General features: G+C 42.9%; 1 protein-coding gene across 1 annotated transcript; it reads left to right on the top strand.

Moving 5' to 3' along the window:
- Positions 1 to 8,278: 8,278 nt before the first annotated feature.
- Positions 8,279 to 12,212, top strand: hlx1 (H2.0-like homeo box 1 (Drosophila)). The gene is made up of 4 exons (XM_061813129.1): positions 8,279 to 8,818; positions 9,591 to 9,770; positions 9,860 to 10,044; positions 11,545 to 12,212. The coding sequence occupies exons 1-4, from the start codon at positions 8,380 to 8,382 to the stop codon at positions 11,908 to 11,910; spliced, it is 1,170 nt and encodes a 389-aa protein (XP_061669113.1). The 5' UTR covers positions 8,279 to 8,379; the 3' UTR covers positions 11,911 to 12,212.
- Positions 12,213 to 19,851: the final 7,639 nt, after the last annotated feature.

Here is a 19,851-nt window from a genome sequence, read left to right on the forward strand (position 1 = left end):
GTAAATAAACCGAAGCTGCTGTTGGGACTTTGTGTAAACAGATTTCCAGTAGCTGTTTTCGGGGGGGGGGGGGACAAATTGTCCCTGCGGGAGATGCGTTCCCCCGAGACCGAGCCTCTGCACAAAATATGTCTGTGAACGACTTTTTAAAAAAATGAGAGATGACATGATAGATGTGAGGAGAATTCTTCATCCAACGCTTATATTTTTATAAAATAATAGTACATTTTGCGGGACATTCAACTACACCTAAAACTAACAATATTCTATGCTTCTATAAAGGAAGAATTTTTTCTTTTTATTTTAATCATTTTTAACAGTTCCGACGTGTTTTTGTGACACTTTTGTGCTGAGCTTGTGGTCAAAAATACCCAAAGGATAAAATTTTTTACACTTTGCGCACCACATTCATCGTCTTGCTGAAATTATTTCTAGCAAATGAGCGACTGGGCCAATAGCGAGTCCAGTTTTCGTTGCCGAGGCAACCAGGGCGGTGCCTGAGCACTGCTCCCAGTGTAGCTTCTACTACGAGCAACCGTTTGGGAGCCGAGAAAAAAGTTCACGCTGACAACGTCGCTGACAATCTGTCATGAGCCAGGCGGGACCACGGCCGAGAGGGGCGTGGCCACTGCTCTGGGTATTAGAGTTGGAGTTTTTGTCACTGGCATTTGCCAGTTCGTTGTGCGTTGTGCCCGGAGTTTGTGAGTTGCTTTCACTGACAGTGGGAATCTTCACCACTGAAAATAGCGTTGTGTTGAGCTACCCTTGTCACCGTGTTTCTGTGCCACCTCAGCTTGAATAAAACTACGCCTAACATCATGTCCTCGTCTTGCAGTCCTGCATTTGGGTCCAGCCCTGGACATGGCACAATCAAGTATTTGCTGCTCACCAGAAGCTAGTGCTGGTACAAAAAAAATAAAAAATGAAAAAATTAACCCAAGATCAAATATCTCAAAATCATTGACCTTTAATATTAAATATATACCTAACATGATTCTAAAAGTTTAGATAGCATAGATACACTAGTTTTAAAACATTGGTGGGCTTTTTGCGAGTCTTGAGTGAAAATAAAAAGTCTACACACCCCCTGTTAATTTTCCAGATTTTTGTGATATTAAAAAAAATGAGACCAAGATAAATAATTTTATATCTTTTTTTCCAGCATTCATGTGAACTATATTGTGCAGTTTTGTTTTGTTTTTGGAGATGGGAAGCAAAAGCAAACAACTGAAATAATGTTTGTTTGTTTGTTTTTTTGGTTGTTGTTTTCCACATGCTTTTAGGATATAGAAAAACTGCTACAAAATGTGTTTCTGCCGCCATCATGCTTCCCCGTTGTCACGGTGATGAGCAGACATATGTAATCTGGCCCAAAAAGGTTGATCCTTGCCTTGAATGCACCAAAACGTGTTTCTTAGCTTCACAAAAGACTGCAAATTGTCCAAAGGTGAAAATGGTCATTTGCACATATGTGCCCTGTGATTGGTTGGGATAGGCTACACCTCCTCCGCAACTCTTTTGAGGACAAGTACTACAAAAAAAAGTTCCGCCCAAGCATCTGAATTCCCAACGCTCAATCAACTTTATTGGATCTCAGGTCGCCATGGGAACAATGGAGAGGCAAGCCAAAATCCGTCAGTTTATTGTAAGACAGAGGCGAGTGTTTTTCCTGCCATCGAAGAAACAGTAGGCCGAATAGTTTGTTATCATAACTTATTCCATTAGTCTCTGCGCTTATTTAGCTCACGGATTTGTGTGATTTAGCCTCGTGTACGTTTGCACACAGGAGGGCGAAGCGCCGCCCCCTGAGGCGACTTTAAATCGGTTTCAGTGTAAACAGATGGCTTCGCTCTGTCGGGCCGCGTCGCTATCCCGTTTAAAGGCGTCCACGACTCGAGCCCCTTCGCTTGTTTACGCCACGCCGCAGGTCAGCGCGAGTGCGATGACTCTGCGCCACTCCGACATCCTGCACAATATGTATATGAAATATTTGCTTCACCAAGTACTGCAGGCTGTATATCTCAGGTGTCAAACTCAAGGTCAAGATTTTTAGTTGGCCCGCGAAGCCAAATCTACAGCGTCAATTTCCACGATTCTTGTAAAAATCTGTACCAAAATTTCAAATTGTCACATATCATAAATGATGAAGTTGAAATATTACAATCATTTTTGTGTTACCAAACATGAATAGTTGAAAAACACGTTACCCTTGATTTCGGATTCCAAAACTACCAAAGCCAAATCTAAAGCGACAATTTCCACGATTCTTGTAAAAATCTGTCCCAAAATTTCAAATTGTCACATATCATAAATGATGAAGTTGAAATATTACAATCATTTTTGTGTTGCCAAACATGAATAGTTGAAAAACACGTTACCCTTGATTTCGGATTCCAAAACTACCGTATTTTCCGCACTAAAAGGCGCACCTCCAATGAATGGCCTCTTTAAGACTTTTTTCATATATAAGGCGCATCACATTATAAGGCGCACATAATAGACGCTACAGTAGAAGCTGGGGTTACGTTATGCATCCATTAGATGGAGCTGCACTAAAGGCTCAATATTGCTCCATGTATAGCGCGCACCGGATTATAAGGCCCACCGTCGGCTTTTGAGAAAATTAAAGGCTTTTAGGTGCGCCTTATAGTGTGGAAAATACGGGAGTTCATAAATTGATTTTGTAAATATGATGAGATGATTAAATATTTTTTTCCCGCAGTCATAACGGGTTTGATAGCTTTAGCCGCAAACTGTTCTGATTGTATTTATTTTTTTGTCAGATTGTACAAAATAAAATAAAATAAAAGAGAGCATATTGTGTTGACACTATACATTTTTGGCTAATGAAAAAAAATAAGATATTGCTTAAAATGTCACTGTGACCATTAAAGATGAATAAAATCATTTCAGGAATCTACAGCATGTCATACATATGAGTTGCTCTGATTGGCGATGACTTCAAATGCAATCGAGGATTTTTTAAATATGATTTCCCATGATAAATTTCCATAAGTACATGTTACTTCATCCATCCTATCCATTTTCTTGGCCGCTTATCCTCACGAGGGTCGCTGGGAGTGCTGGAGCCTATCCCAGCTGTTGACGGGCAGGAGGCGGGGTACACCTTGGACTGGTTGCCAGCCAATCGCAGGGCACACAGAGACAACCAACCAACCAATCACACCTAGGGGTAATTTAAAGTGTCCAATTAATGTCGCATGTTTTTGAGATGTTGGGGGGAAACCGGAGTGCCCTGAGGAAATCCACGCAGGCACAGGGGAGAACATGCAGACTGCACACAGGTGGGTCCGGGATTGAACCCAAGACCTCGGAACTGTGAGGCCAACGCTTTCCAGCTGACCCACCGTGCCGCCACATTACTTCATTTAACAGTAAAAATATCACCTCGTAGTAGTCGCTGATGGTGTAGTGGTACACACGGCTGACTTTGGTGCAGGCGGCGTGGGATCGATTCCCGCTCAGCAATGGCGTCGATATCTGCCCTGCGACCCACCGGCGACCCGGTTCAGGGTGTAGTCCGCCTTTCGCCCGAAGCTCGCTAGGCTCTTGTCTCTCCCGTGACCCTTGTGAGGATAAGCGGCTTAGATAACGATAATGAGCCCTCTTAGGAGCTTCAGTGTGACAATTTATATCGGTAAAAATGTCAAATGAGAATTTGACGCGGAAATACAAGCGTCACGTTCATTCTCTTGCGATCCGATTTCGCATTCGACTCGTTTTGGCTAACGCAGTACGGAATTACTGCTTTGTATGGGAACGGCGTCCCGTGCGGAATAATTGAAGCTAAAATGAAATCATGGAGCAGAGATCGCTGCAGTTTCCTGTACGTTTTATTGCCAAGTGCAACGCGGTCAGTCACGATCCGCACAATGACGCATGTTAGTCCAGCCGTGACATTTAACCTTGTGAAAGAAAGAAAAAAAAAGCCCATACGAAGATCATTTGAGTTCACGTCGACCTGAGAGACTTTGACATGCTCCGACGTGCCCTCGGGGTCGGCGTCAACAACAAAACGGGACCGCCTTGTTCTTGAATGGACCTCAGAACCCTTCAGTTCTTTCTTCCCTGCCTGTGTGGAGATGATTGGCAGCGCGCCACACAGAAGGCCCAGCACAATGGCCCGAGTCCCATTAAATCTGCGAATGTTCCTTCCTAAGGCAAACATTGCCAGAAATAGTAATCTTGGCCCGGAGCGGGAGCCCGTACAGGAGGGAGCAATAATTCTCGGCGTAATAATGGAACTCATTTGATTCTGTCCAGCCTCTGATCCTGCAAGAGCCGCGGCGCGGAGCGGCTCATTCAGTTTTTCCTCTGCCCGATGTGAGACTTCCTGGAAAAACACGCAACGGGCAATCAGGCCACAACAATGGGCTCCGGCCTGTGAACGTCAGGTGTCGCCCTGCGTTCCCACGTGACGCGTTGTTTTCATTTGTTCTCGACCGACACCGCGGTAGGTGACAATATGGAGACCCCATTAAAAAAAAATGTATACATAACACATCCCCCACCCCCCGCCGCCCACGTGCTTCAAACACATTTCAAATCGTGAAAATGGAATCTCCTTACGACACATTTTTTAAAGCTTTTCCTTCTACTGCCTGCTTTCACTCTTTCACTGTCAAGAATTATGAGAGTGTTGTATAACATCACTTTGTGGAAATGAAAAAAAATGATTTTCTGGCTCGCAGACTTCTCCAAATAAAAGAGAAAAGCGTGCTTCCTTCGAGCCGTCACTCACAGCAAATGCAAAAAAAAAAAAAACATTGTTTCACTAAACAATACACAGTGGTGCCTTGAGATATGAGTTTAATTCAGTCTGTGGGCAAATGTAACTCAAATCACCATTTCCCATTGACATGAATGGAAATGTCATTAATCCGTTCCAGATTCGTGGAAAAACAAACATTTGCAATATAATCACTACACAGTATTGCACTTTCTCAAAACATATGGTTATGACGTAATTAAATGGAACTGCAAAGAATTAAATTTGTTTTTGTTACACTTTGTTTCAAATGATTGGACAATGTTTTGGCCCCTGCCTTGGCCACCTGTTGGCAGCACAACAGGAACACGTGGATATACGAAACAAGGACATCTGTACAATAGACATGTTTTAGCTCACCTCAGCCCCTTACAGAGGATAAAGAATATATTATTGTAATTACTACTATATTGAATGCCTAAAAGTGTTCCTGCTCCATTTAAGTTAAAATATGAGTTGTTTAAAGGTTTAAATATGTATTTCCCATTCTGTGGCAGCGATATCCTTAAGATAGAGGACTAAATGCTAAGTTATGTTGTTATTTTAAAATACACAATGTGTAATTCTCCTTGTTTGATGTTTACTTTGACAATAAACACACAAAAAATCTTTTTAAACAATTTTCAGGAGAGATTTAAGTAAATGCAAAATTCCATAGATCAGCTCAGAGTATTACCAAAGATGTTACAGTAATTACTATGTAACTACAGTAGAGCTCAGTGTTGCACATTGTGGTACTAAACCGAAGGTGTGAAACTCTAAATTCAGACTTGCCTGTATACAACAGGGAGGAATGTTTTTATGTTTTAAAAAGAATTTAAAAAGAATCAGCACAATATCGGGGCGGCGCGATAAATTTATGATCAGTCGTTAATCTACAGGACCAGCTCAAGGTGCTTTCATTGATTCTCAGACAAAAGAAGTCCAAAAATGTCACCTGTTGTGTAACGCTGATCGTTCAAGACAGTCTCAAGTACACTTATTAAAGCAGGCAGGAGCGTTTGACTCCCGCAGTAACCTGAGCTCATCTAACAGCTCCACAGAGGGAAGCCTTAGGAAAGAGGGAAATCATTTAAAGGTGGACTATCCAGATGGATTCCAGCATGAAAAGCAATTTTTCTTAGTATGACCTGAAAAAAAAAACACGAGTTATTGTCTCTCGACTTTTATCTACGTCTTTTTTGCGATCATTCATACATATGCACTAAAAAGTTATGTTTATGTAAAAATGTACTCACAGTGACATATGGAGGAATAAAAAAATGTATATGAGAAGTCAGGCTGCCTGCCAGCGTCTCCGATGGTTAAAAAAAAAAAGATTGTGCAAACGCCCCATGGCCGATTTTCCAGATGTCAAAAGGAAATAATCACGATACGAAATGGCAAAGTTCAGCCATTTTATTGTTCTGTTAATTTGTGGTTGTGCGGAAAACTGAGTAAAATCACGACCTCAGAAAAATGTGACCTTAAAAAATAAAACTTTGGACAATCTAAATTCTTTACAAGTCATTTGCAGCGCAATTGTAAATTACATTTGAACATTTAAATGCAGTGGAATAAGTGGAGGCAATTTGTTATAAAAACAGGCGCAACGTGATTCATTCTAATTTTGAAAAATGTGATGATAGAGACTATTTGTCTGCATAATTAGTCGCCATATTATTTAGCTTCCCAATCTGGGGAATCGAACATAACATCAGCACAGCAATGAAAGGCCAAACACTTATAATGAGGCCGCTTTGTGCAAGGGACACTTAAGATTTTCCTTTTTTCCTTCTTCCTCTCCGCTTCCCACTGCAAAGCTCATCAGCACCTGAAATAGCCACATCCTCTTCCCTGGATTGTTTTGACTGCGTGGTGGAGGGCAAACGTTTACGCCGTCGCTTCTAAAATTAAGCCGGGGGGGAGGGGGTAAAAAAAAAAAGTGTCACTCGAAAACAGCGCGATAGGAGGCGGCCAGGGTCATCTGCGCTTCCGCCAGCGTGGGCCGAGACTAATGCGGTCTTCAGAAGCCATTGTTTGCACAAAAACATCCCTCTGGGGAGCCCATTATTCTTCATCATCATTACATCATTACTCCGATTATATTATAAAAAGAGGGTGGCCAGATCGCGCGTAATTACTACGTAATTAATTAACAGCACGTAAAAATGGGCCTATAATTTCCATGATTACAACCCCCCCTTCCCCTCCCCAGGAAGCTTTTCAAGTTTCGTTGGCCAGCTCTCAGCGTGTGGATCTTGAGGGTCCATTGCGGATGAAGCGCGGCCTCTGAAGTTAATTGTGTTTTCGTTTTCACGGGGAAAAGATTTCCTCTGTTTATTATGAGCATGGGGACGGATTTGCGTCAGCGTGCAACTTGCGCGTCGAGATAAAGTAGCACAAATATTGAAAAAGGGAAATTCGAACAGTCATTATAACCCCCCCCCCACACACACACACACACACACACACACACACACACACACCACCCACCCTGCCCTCCCTCCAAACTTCTGCAGCTGCGGAAGAAATAACGATTTGTGCTGTATCTTAAAATACTAAAGCAGCTTCTATTTTGGAGGCGAATCCCGCGAGCGCATCCGCTCATTTAACACCAATCACAGCCCATCAAAACAGGATGAGCACACTTTCGTCCTGTACAGGGCCGGTAAAATAATAATAATAATAATAATAATAATAATAATAAAAATGATTTTAAAAGTCTGTACTAATAAGAAGTACAGCTGTAAAAGAAAAAAAAACCTATAATCGTAATGATTTCACGTCATTCTGAAACGAAATCATTTATAATCCCATTTTGATAACATACAAGTGAAATATATATATATATTTAGTTTTTTAAGGCCTTGGATGGGGAATTTCTTGCTTCTCCCAGTCTCTTGCGCCATCGTCGTTAAAGCTATTTGCATAGAAAAAAAGTAATTATTCTGAACATGCACATGAGTTGCACACACATGATTGAAATGAAGTAAACTAATGCTATGCATGTCATTATGTCATTTATTATAGGTCAGTTTATCATGAATTAATCATGCGCAACTGATGTAAAGAAAAAAATTCCATGGCTGCACGTGATTAAAATGATTGTTAACTGGTCAATATTGTAATATATATTATATTCGTGTCACGTGGGCTTTTGCTCATGTGCAACTGATATGGCTGTTTGAGTTAAGAGGGTATTTTTTTTTCAGTGAACGAAGTACAAATACTCGGTTACTGTACTTTATCGTGCGTATACTGTGTTGTATTTGTCAATTTAGTTGAATCCAAACCCGGAGTTTGTGTGTAGTCAATCACTCATTGACTGAAAAGGCAAATTTGTACATAGTTAATGACGATGTGAGTGTTTAAAGTCTCTTAAAAGAGTCATCCAGGCTTCTCTTGGGGATTTGCTTGAGTGCGTGCGCAAACGCAAAAGCTGCCATTGGCCGAGCGCTCGACCAATGAGAAGAGCGCCAGTCACTCGCGAGTGAAACTGCGCAGTTCGGATGTGAGAGCGGCGAGAGTTGCTCGGCCGCGACCGCGACAGGTTCCGCTCCCGTGCATGTGCGCCTTTCCAGCGGGCTTGGAAGTTGCAAAGCTCCGGGATGTACACCGCCGGGCTCAACCCCTTCTACGCGTCCAATTTCAGCCTTTGGTCTGCGTACTGCGCTGGAGGTTTCGCGGTGGACGCCGCCAAGAAGCCGTCTTTTTGCATCGCGGAGCTCCTCCAGGCCGGCGATGCGGACAACTTGCCCGGCTCCTCCGCACTCATGGTGCATGTGGGCCAGCACCGCGCGTCCTCCGGCGGATCCCCGCTGCGCCCCTCCCCGGTCGGACCCGGGGGGGAGGCTCACGCGTCCGTGTACGGGGCGAGGGTGAGCTCCGGGTCCCCGTACCACAGACAAGGACTACAGCTGACCTCCGTGCCCAGAGCGGCGCTCAACTCCTCGCAGTCTCCTGCGCCTTCGAGCAAAGACCTCAAATTCGGAATTGATCGGATATTGTCCTCGGACTTTGACGCCAAGGGCAAGGACAAGTTGAGAGGTGAGGACATGGTTTCGTGACGTCACCAACCAGGACGCTGCCTAAAACTTTAATAAAAGTGCAAAAAGGGTGCACATTCTGCCACGCGTAAGCCAAATTACATTTTAAGAGAATTGCCAAGTACAGTTAGGCCTTCCCATAGTAACCAAAGAGATTACTAATATCACACTAAAACGAATTGTCTATATGAAATATTTGTTATGATATTGTTAATCCTGCGACATGTTCATTTTAAAGCCCTTTTCATTATAAGTGATGCATTATTTATTATTAGTGTACTGTGCTTAAAAAAAGTCTTTTAAATTTACTTCATTTGAAGATGTAACCACTTTGCACCATTACAAGGCGGATTTTTTTTTTGGGGGGGGGGGACTGGATCAATCATGTGCAGGTTTAAATTGAATAAATTGTAAGGATTGTTGTATGTTTTCAGTGCATGTTTTTAGCAATCCGGCATGCTAACCCCCCCTCCCCCCCAAAAAAAGTTGAATCGATGTAAATCGACTGTTGTAGAGGTTGAAGATTATCAAAGGTTAAAGGTCATCGACAGCTAAGTTAACCGGATTCTACCTTTGCGAATTTATATGCGCAACTTGCATGTTTAGCTTAAATAGAGATCAAGTGCCAGCGCAGGGGTCAAAGGGCAAGGGTAGCCCCGCAAAAATCCTGGAGAGCCGCAACGTCGTCCCGTTTCCAAAATAGAGCACCGTGAAATCTCCCGTGACTTAAATGGCATTTGTCGACACCCCCCCCCCCCCATCCCCCCAAACAGATCTGACTTCCATCGTTAGCTGCAGCCGTCAGTCAGGCGTCCACATCCCCATTCAGCCTGCGGCCGGCCAGTACTTCTCCTCCATGGAACCCGGGATGAGCGACGCCTCCGCCATGATGGGCACACTGGGCGGCAGCGCCAGGCAACCGGGCCAGCATCAGTTTCAGGACACCTTCCCAGGTAGCAACCACATGAAGCGGATAAACATCTGAACCATCTTTTTTTCTTTTTCCTGTACCCTGACAATTCCGCCTCGATCTTGTCTGCAGGTCCGTACGCCGTGCTCACGAAGGACACCATGCCGCAGACCTACAAGAGGAAGCGGTCCTGGTCCAGGGCCGTCTTCTCCAACCTGCAGAGGAAAGGCCTGGAGAAGAGGTTTGAGATCCAGAAGTACGTCACCAAGCCCGACAGAAAACAGCTGGCGGCCATGCTGGGACTGACGGACGCGCAGGTAAGAAAGACGAGGTCGCCCAAACATCCTGCAAAAAGAACTTGTTCGTGGTCCTTTGGTGCCGAGGCCAAGTGCGTACAGTATCCTCCAGTATTGCAGTTGTTGTCTCGACAGCTCCTTCCATTTCCGTTTTTATTGAATAATTAATGACATACCCAGGAAGCGGATCCACGAGCTTTTTGACTTTGCCAAATTGACCTGCAGCGCCTTCAGGCCTCAAACCATCATCACCTCAAACACATTTTTAAAATAAAATCAAACCGCCGTTTAAAACATGTCATCAGTATAACATCATTTTGAGTAATAACATTTCAATAACTGTGATTTCTTATATGATGTTACATTTCCTTCTCTTTCATTGTTGGTGATTGGCTGGCCCCAGATCACATGGTCTCTTGAGCTATAAAAGGTTATCTAGGCAACATGTATGCATTTAATGTGCCTGAATATTTAACCTAGGTTTACCCAAAAAACTTCAAATGCCCGTTTTTGTTCCGCTGATGACATTGTTTTGCAATTTTTTTAAAATAATAATGAAAAAAATCTTTAAGAAACTATTAGCAGAGTGAACACAATTTAGTTACACAAAACATACCATGATGTCATCAAAATGCTTTTTATTTATTTCACCACCCCTCACCCCAGATCGAAATACTGCTTATCAGATTTTTAAAAATGTATTCGTATAAACTTGGTGATAAACATGGCAAATTGGGGGCGGGGGGGGGGGTGGGGGCTGTTTTCTGCATACAGATGCTGACGTCTCACATTTGAGCCAGAACTGAAATGTTCTACTGGACAAACCACATGCAAAACAAAAATTTTAAAAAGTAATTGAAATACAGTAAAAGTCGTAAAAGAGAAAAAATCTATATTTTTTAGAAAACGTTTTATACCACAACCGAAAATTACCAAAATGTTGCAAAAGAGCCACAAAACACAAACGCAATACATGAATGGATAAATGCTTAGATATTAGATTGTTTTATTGTACATTATTGTATCACATTTAGGAAGAATACATCATAGTTTGTACAGTGTATAAAACACAAAAATACGTTTAAAAAAACGGGTGCATACGAAACAGATATCCTACCCTTTCTTTTATCAATGATTAAAATATATTTGTTAATGACACAGTATAACGTTAGTAATTAAAATACACACAACAAAAAAAGAAATCCCATAAAATGTTTTAGCAATACTTCAAATTGTGGTACTTAATAAAAAAAATCAAATTCGATAGAATAATAAAACTAGTAAAATAATCTATAGAAATGAGGTTACTGTATTATCATGGATTTAACAAAACACTCCGTGGCCAAAAAAAAAAAAAAAAAAGAGCTGACATTTCATTACACAACAATAATAAAAACAAGTGTGTGATAATATAAACACTAAAATAAATTTCAGCTAAAATGTGTGGAAAAGTCTTTTTTTTTTTTTTTTTATGATTATGACGTTGTCGGCGGTGCTCGTGCGTGTGTGCGTGCGTCCCAGGTGAAAGTCTGGTTCCAGAACCGGCGCATGAAGTGGCGACACTCCAAGGAGGCGCAGGCCCACAAGGACAAGGACAAGGACGCCGAGCAGCCGGGCGGGACGCCCGAGTCCGGCAAGGACCCCAAAGAGACGCCCGAGTCCGAGTGCGACAGCGACGAGCGCAGCGAGTGCGAGTCTGACGACGCGCCGGACCACGACAAAAGCAACGCGGCCGCGCTCCATTTGGACCTTTGCGAGGGCAACAAAACCAGCGTCATCATCAACGCCAGCGTGGAGGCGCCCCACTCGGATTCCGCTTCTTCTTCTTCTTCATCGTCGTCTTCTACTTCTTCGTTGTCTTCTTCTCACCCTCAGCTTCTAATATGAAGATTTTCAAATTCGTGGACTCCAACGTTTGCTTCTCGGAGCCACGTGATCTGATCATGACGGACACAATTCCCTGAAATTCGACTTCATGCTTTCCTCAGAGGGTTAAAAAAAAAAAAAAAAGAATAGAGTAAAATAAGAAATTGTAAATGTTATTGTACAAGCGCTCCTTTCTTTCACATCGTGTAAATGAACATTTCGGAATACACACAGTGTACATGTCCTTTTGTGTGTTGTGCTATTTTGCTAATATAATTTGCACTGAAAATATTGTAAATAAAAGTTTCCTTTTTTCTCTCCATTCTTGGTGGCGTATTATTCCGATCCATATGTCCATTTTACCCATTTTTATTTTATTAGACCCTCGGATATTTTATGCTTTAATATTTTATCATGTGTTAAAAAAACGCATTTTCACAGATACGTAGATTATAGTTTCACCAGTTTAATTATCATGATCGACCAAAAATATTCAAATAAGGTTGGAATAAAGTAATGCGTGTCGAATATTAACATTTTTACGTATACGTATAAATTCATATAGAAATTGATCACGTGCCCCACTGTCTTTTTTGTTCATTGAATTAGAACGCGAGTGCAAGTTTTTCGCTCAATTGCAAGATTCAAATGCTCTTGCAGCAGAGAAAAAAAAAAAGGAAAAAATCTGCAAATTTATAGTTTGTATACGTTCGACTGCTCCAGCTTGCAGCGCTGACCTATTTTATTTATCCAGACTCCGTTACAAGGATCCATTCCAGCTCATCCATCCATTTATAGTGCTCCTCTCACGCCATGCATACGTCCAACCTCTCACATGCATAAAAGTAAGAATGCAAAATAATCACACATTTTCCACTTCGAATTTAGACAAATAAAAAAATAAAACACGTTGCTGCTGTAATAAGTGCAGTTAACCTGTTGCACGGTCTCCTTTTTTTCCCCCATTTCAAAGCCTTCATAAATAGTTTACTAACTTCAAGTTCATAATAATTTCATCTTTTTTCAAACAACCAATTATTACGTTTTTTAAAAATGCATTTATTGCTTGGGATTAATGAGTTACCAACACTGTGCAATTCTATAAAAAAAAGTGCGAGTAAGAAACAATTTGGATGATTGTGAATATAACAAAAAATATTTTTTCATTGTATTTTGCAAGCGCAAGGATATAAAAAAGGTTAAGAGCATTTTTAAAAATGTAAAAATATTTCAAATACACACGCATTTTCATAAGTACAATAGAATATGAAATGTTTACTGATTTTTAAACACACTGAATTTCATTTTCCCCAAAACCTTTATTGAATATTTTTTGGGGGAGTGTGTCTATGCTTATCTACACGTCTTAAACTGCAATGTGACCATTTAATAAGTGCACGCAATTTAAAGTGTCATATTTTCCTGCAGCCCCCTTTATTATTAATACTTATTTCATGCGCGGAAGCTTCGTGATGGAAGATGATGATAGTGTGACGACTGTGGCTAAAAACAGCAGCATCAATAGTGAGTGACCCCAAAACCCGGACCACCGCAAACTTTCACTAGCACATGGTCCACTTTCCACTCCTCCGGAAAAAAAAAAGAGGACTAGGACCCCCAGGAAAGACGCAGTTTTTCCTTCCCCATCTTGAATTTCACTTTTCATTTTTCCCTCTCCTGGCTATCTGTTTTTTCTTTTCTTTTTTTTCCTCTCGGTGAAATTTTGCACTGGAAGCTATCAGCAATGTGTCACGCGATGCTTGTGAAGTTTGGTCAAAATCTTCGCGCTTCATTTGCGGCGCATGAAAAATGGTTTAATATTAGACGAAAGGCGTATAAAGACATCTATATGGAAGACGTCTGGGGGGTGCGAGGCTGCACTTTTTCTCGAAAAGCTATAAATTACGGCAGTATTTGCAAATGTACTATAACAATAACAACCCAAACGCTTAACATAATAGTGCGAGGCCTTGATTTGTGAACTGTCTTAAGAACTTTTATGAGCAGGACAGGAGAAAGTCCATCTGGTGAGTATTTAAATGTCAGCCTTTCAGCCGCCATTAAAAGCTGTCCCATACGTCCCCCTTTCTTGGCAACCGAGACAGGGCAAGCCGTAAAGCAAACCAGCTTTGCAGATTCACCAATATTTGACACTTGGGTTTAAAAAAAAAAAACAAAGTGTAAAAACAAATGACCTCTGGTGGAGTAAAAAAAAACAAAAAAAAAAAACGGGGGAGGTTTTTGTCTCGGCGAGGGATTAACGTGACTAAAAGCTGAAGCGTCTCCAGCACTTCAAGGTTTTATCTGCATGAGAACTTGTTTGATAGGCTGATGGAGACGTTCCTGGTGGACTTAAGTATCCGAGGAGGAAGAGGACGGGTTTAAAAAAAAGAAAAAAGACCTCGGCATAAGTTGGCACGTTCTTAAGAACATCTCAGTGATTAATGCAAGTGTACAGAGGTGATGTGGGTTCTGCATTACTTGTATATTAGCACAACTGTTGAGGCCTTTAAATATCTTGCAAAATGAATTCCCAGATTTGTTTCGGAAACTGAAACGGGGCTAAGCTAACGCTAAGCCCGGCATTAGTCCCTCCCCCCTCACGCATGACGTAAGAACTTGAACGCCTTTATTTGCATTAAAAAGTCATCCAGGGCAATCGCGGCGTGCGTTTAGCTAGAAAATGCATCTTCGCATTAGAGCGCCTTGTTGTTAGCCACGAGTGCGAGCACACCACAAAGATTTTTTTCCCTCAAGTCCGGTCTGAAAGCCAGCATGTGGCTACTTTAGAGCACCTCGTTGTCACGGTGTGGTGCGGTTCCGTCAAATGAGTCTTTCTCCCCTTTCTCCAAAGGGCCATCGTGAACATGGCAACAGTGGGCGGAGCTAGATGCTTGCTGACGCAGAGGCTACTCGTTCTCAAAGCGCCCCGAGTCATGATCAAAAGATATTTTCAATCGACGAGGCGGCACTTCATCAGCAAGCTGGCAAATGATAATTTTTAGTGTAGTAGATCCGGCAAGTGGCGCTCGTGGAATACACGCAGACAAACACAAATGTCCTCCACACCCGCAACGTCACACAGCAAACAAGTATGTGCTGCTTAGCGGAAGCTAACGACGATAACGTGTAATGCTAATCAGTGTTGACGCTGCAGCTCTGCTTACCGTTCGTCTTTGACGTGATAATACTTCCATGTATTGTGTATCATATTGCTTGATAATTGCAGTCTTGGAATGTAACGCTGTACAAAAAAAATCACTTTCACGTGCTGGATAATGATGAAACTTTTGGCCGATTGGTTCCTATAAGATTAATAATCGGGACTTCATAATTCTGGGGGAAATACAACATTTGAAAACCTTCATTACTGACATATTTTCATAAATAAGCAGATACCAAAACATTTTCTCATAATCTCAAGTGTTTTATTCCACACTTGATGGGCGGGCAGGCACACGGGCCTATTTTTTTTTTTTTTTTTTAATGCAAAGTAAGTTTTCTGAAATGTGTCCTCTTGAAGTTTTTGTCGTGCTAAAAGAGCGCCTTCCATTCGGTAATATCCTCAGATGCGATACTTTCACACTTTGCTGCGGTATGCGTAATAATTCATGATCCTCCTAGCACATTTTTGTTGCAGTGGACGCCAAAGAACTATTCAAAGTACGAAACATGAGGTCATTTCGCAGCATTTGAATATATCAAACAAATTGACATCCAAAGGAGCTCCGCGCCTAGGAGCTGTGTCACTTTTGGGATGGCGCGCGCCATATTTTTACCGCCAAATGCGTCGGTCACGGATGGAGCGTTTCATTTATCCACCGCGGCCAGGTTCAGCGAGCACCGGCGCGCTGGAAGAGCGGCCCGTCTTCCTCCCGAGGTATGTTTGTTCCATCAAACGGCGATTTACGACCTCGGGCCGCCTAAAAACGAGCTCTCAATCATCCGCACGGGGGGAACGGCTTCCTCCGGAGAGCCACAAAATATCATTACACGGTCAGAACCTTTAATTTGCTATCAGGCCAAGAGGTTTCCAGTCACCCGGTCACATTTATATCCACTTCACCGGAGGTGTGTTCTCTCTCTCTCTCTCTCTCTCTCTCTCTCTCTCTCTCTCTTTACCTTTGTTAAATCTAACTTTGCCTAACAACCAACGTGTTCCTGTACAGCCGCGTACGGAGCAGCCACGTTTATCGTCCGGCATTAACTGTCACCACATTTGCAGAAAAATGTTTCAAAAAGCCGCATTATTGAGTGTTTTTTTAACATGGGTGCAGTTGCCAAGCATGAAAAAAGTTGGGAGTGGAAAAAAAAAAAAAGCAGCAGCAACGCATCTCAAGTTAAATTTAAAGATGTGTTGCTCTTGGAAGGCCGGCCCCACCGCCATAAACCAAGGGAGACATTTTCATGCTCCACATTTTTCATGGTTTCTCTCCGAGTTTCCTCCCTTCCTCTCTCGCCGCTCCACCTTGGCTCGGGGCTCACCTACTGCTGGCTGCAAGCGGCCGCGGAGGCGCTGGGGGCGCTGCGGGGTGGCCGGCTCCAGACGGCTGCCGGTTTTCCTTGGATTGGCTCTCTGCAGAGGGTGGGGTGGGGTCGGGGGGAGAATCCCTCGGCGAACCCGCCACCTGGACGGCGCATCTTAAAACGCTCTTTCAGCACACTTCTCAAATATTGCACGGCCTACACGCGAGCGCGCCGACGGCCAGCAGTCGTCTGACCTACCGCCCTCTGTTTTCATGCTTGGCCCGCACGGAGGAACCGTTTTATTGCCGCCTGCAGACTATTCACCGTGTGCCAACGTCGTGTGGTAAAGGTTGTAATTTGTGGGCGGGTTTGGTATTAATTAGCGGCCCGCCCTTTTCCACTGAGGCCTGAATTGACCGAGCGACGAGCATGCAGCGAGGAGTATGCCCGACCATCCGGCTGCCCACAGAGAAGCAAACAAACAAAAAAAAAAGGAAAAAATGTGAAAGAGCTCTTTAATTTCACGTGACTCGTCATCAACGGGACTTTTTTCACGTTGCTTTGGTGGACTGCCTGCAGTGTGATGTACGCTCCACATGTTCAAAGCATTTTTAAATGAAAATTTTCCAGCTCAATTACTTTTTAAAGACGTCGCCGTCCGTGCGAAAACGCATGGGAGAAAGCATGCCAAAGCAGCAGGTGGTGCTCACAAACTCACAAACCATAGAGCAACCCCCCCCCCCAAAAAAAAAGACACTTCGGAAAATGGCAAATTCAAGGAAAACAGATAACGTATGTATTGATTGAAATGTAGTTACTCCTTTAAAGAATATTCGAAAATAACATAACAAAACAGAAATTATGACAATGTTTGCAGATCGCACAGACAAACTTTACTAGTCTACTCGTTTACTTTTGCCACGGCCCACTGATGAGCGCCTGGAAAAATGCTGACGTTATTATGGGCCCGCTAAGGGAGGCCAATTTGAAATCTGACTGAAAAAACTGCAAAAATAGTTGCCATTATGTCGACAAATTGGGAAAATACTGTACTGCAAATGACTAAGAACCGAGAGTCTTTATGAATAAAATGTGATGCAGTCTTTCACAAGCGCAGTCACCTGTGTGAAGACAAAGGTCAAGAGTTAGTCTGAGGTTTCCATATTTCCCCTTTTTGGTGCTTATCAAGGCTCGCAGACGCTCACTGAAGCGTAACACTGCTGGGTCACAGACAAAGGCTTTTTTGTCTGTTCATTTGCGCTTGACATGTTCTCTCTTTTGAAGTCCGTTGAATTCTTGAGGTAAACAATTCCAGGCCAAGCTCTTTAATCATAATTAAATCGTAATTATTTATTGGATGAGGGCAGCACCCCAACAAAAGCCTTTAAAAATACGTCTTGCTCTTCAAACTCTGCAAATGCAAGCCCAGTAAAGATCCTAAATACTCTTTAAACCCATTAAATCCGACTTCATGCAATCGTATTAACGATAAAGGCTTCCCGTAGTCCCAACACGTTCATAAATCCGTTCATATGTCAAAAATAACTTGTTTTGCTGTCTGCTGTTTTGTGAATGCTAAATGTGTGCCTCATCTCGGCACTTCAGCTCGCTGATCCCTCTGGTGTATTGCAACAATGAAATGAGGCTGTGTAAAAGACAGCTTGAAAAAAGATGGCCCATTTGGAAAATAATAATAATCATATATTTTTAAAAAGGAACACCCAAGACACTTTGTTTCAGTTTAGCATTTGTGTTAGTTTTTACAGAGGAGTGCATAAGAAGCATCCATCCATTTTCTGCTGCTTATCCTCACGAGAGTCGAGTGCTGGAGCCAATCCCCGCCGTCAACGGGAAGGAGGCGGGGCACACCTTGAACTGGTTGTCAGCCAATCGGAGGGCACATCGAGACAGACAATAGTCGTACTTACAATCACACCTAGGGGCAATTTAGAGTCTCCAATGGATGCACGTTTTTGGGATGTGGGAGGAAACCCGAGTAGGGATGGGGACAACACGCAAACGCCACACAGGCAGAGCTGGGATTGGAACCCCGTACCTCAGAAGTGTGAGGCCAACGCTCCACAGCCCCACCACTGTTTGTGACATTTTGTTCCAATCGCTTGAAAGGTGCCGCTGTGGTAAAGATGCAAAAAAAACAAACAAAAAAAAAAAACTACCTGCTTGTAAAGTTCCTGTTTAGAAATTATACTTATTTTCCTCGTTTTATATCTTAGATGTTATTAAAGTCACGGTTGTTTTGTTGACCTGAAGTATTTGGACCACCCTGAGGGCGACAAATTCAATCAAGCATGTCAATTGGCTCATCGCTCACGAACCAACACCCGCCCATGTTATCTGATGGTGCCCCCCCCCCTACCCCCTCCCCCACACACACTTTTTTTTTTCCAAATCAGCCTTTTATTGTTATTGTTTTCAACCCGGTCCCTCTCCATGATGTAGACGGCGCATGGTGTCAACACCCCAAGGAACGCGCACTCCAGACCGATACTGACGGATTACCAGCGAATTCTTCTTCGCGGCTCTGCTGGTTAGGGGAGGAGAGGGCAAGCGCTGGAAAATAAATAAGACGTCACTTGGGTTTGTCTTGTTCTTGTTCCAAAATAAACAGAGCGAGGCCCAGGGAACTCCGCAGAGGCGATGGCGAGAGTGCCGTGCAAACCGTCACCACGGCAACCGAGCGAGTCCGAGCAGCTGATTTAGAATAAATAAATAAATAAACAAAATACTGCTTCCCAGTTTCACATCCTTTAATTCAACTTCCTTTTTAACTGATTTAGCCGGCAGTTTCGGACAGGGGATTGGAGATCATAATTACCGTTATTTGCATCGGTGTGGTTACGGCGAGACCATAATGGTAGCGCTCGGGATTCGCCGCTTCTTCAAAAAATAAACAACAACAACAACAAAAAAGGGCCTGCAGTGCAGAAAGTCTGAGAGCTCTGTTAACCGACATGTGCGAGGGGGTGAGAGTTCAGGTCTCGCCGGGGTTTGTTTAGGAATACGTGACGCCGCGCAGCTGGACCGTCATCAGCGCATATTTGCCGATTCAACTTTGCAGAGCATCCGCACGGCCGGCTGCGTCGGTCGGGCAAACGGAGTTAATTCCCGCTAATGTCGGGAACGAAGGAATATTTAGTTAGTTTGCGCTGTATTGCGTACGGGCTGTGATATTTTATGACTGTGTTTAAAGCTCGGGTAAGTCCTCAGCGTGCCGAAATGTTTATGGTACAGTTTTTAAATAAGGCGTTAATCCACTGTAATGTAAACATCTGTAAAAAAAAAATCACCTCCAACAACACAGAGGGCTGAAATAAACGCAAAAAAAACTAAGATGTCTGTCAACCGGGCCTGTGGTAGCACAAAAGGTGAATCTAGAGAGCAACTGGATTTCGTCTTAGGTGTTAAAGGCATTTCACCTTTAATCCAAACAATTACTAGCAAGGGGGTTCTCCCACCGGCAGGGGAATATTTGCT

The sequence above is a fragment of the Syngnathoides biaculeatus genome, chromosome 23 (genome assembly GCF_019802595.1).
Source record: "Syngnathoides biaculeatus isolate LvHL_M chromosome 23, ASM1980259v1, whole genome shotgun sequence".
In the NCBI taxonomy this organism is placed as follows: Eukaryota; Metazoa; Chordata; class Actinopteri; order Syngnathiformes; family Syngnathidae; genus Syngnathoides; species Syngnathoides biaculeatus.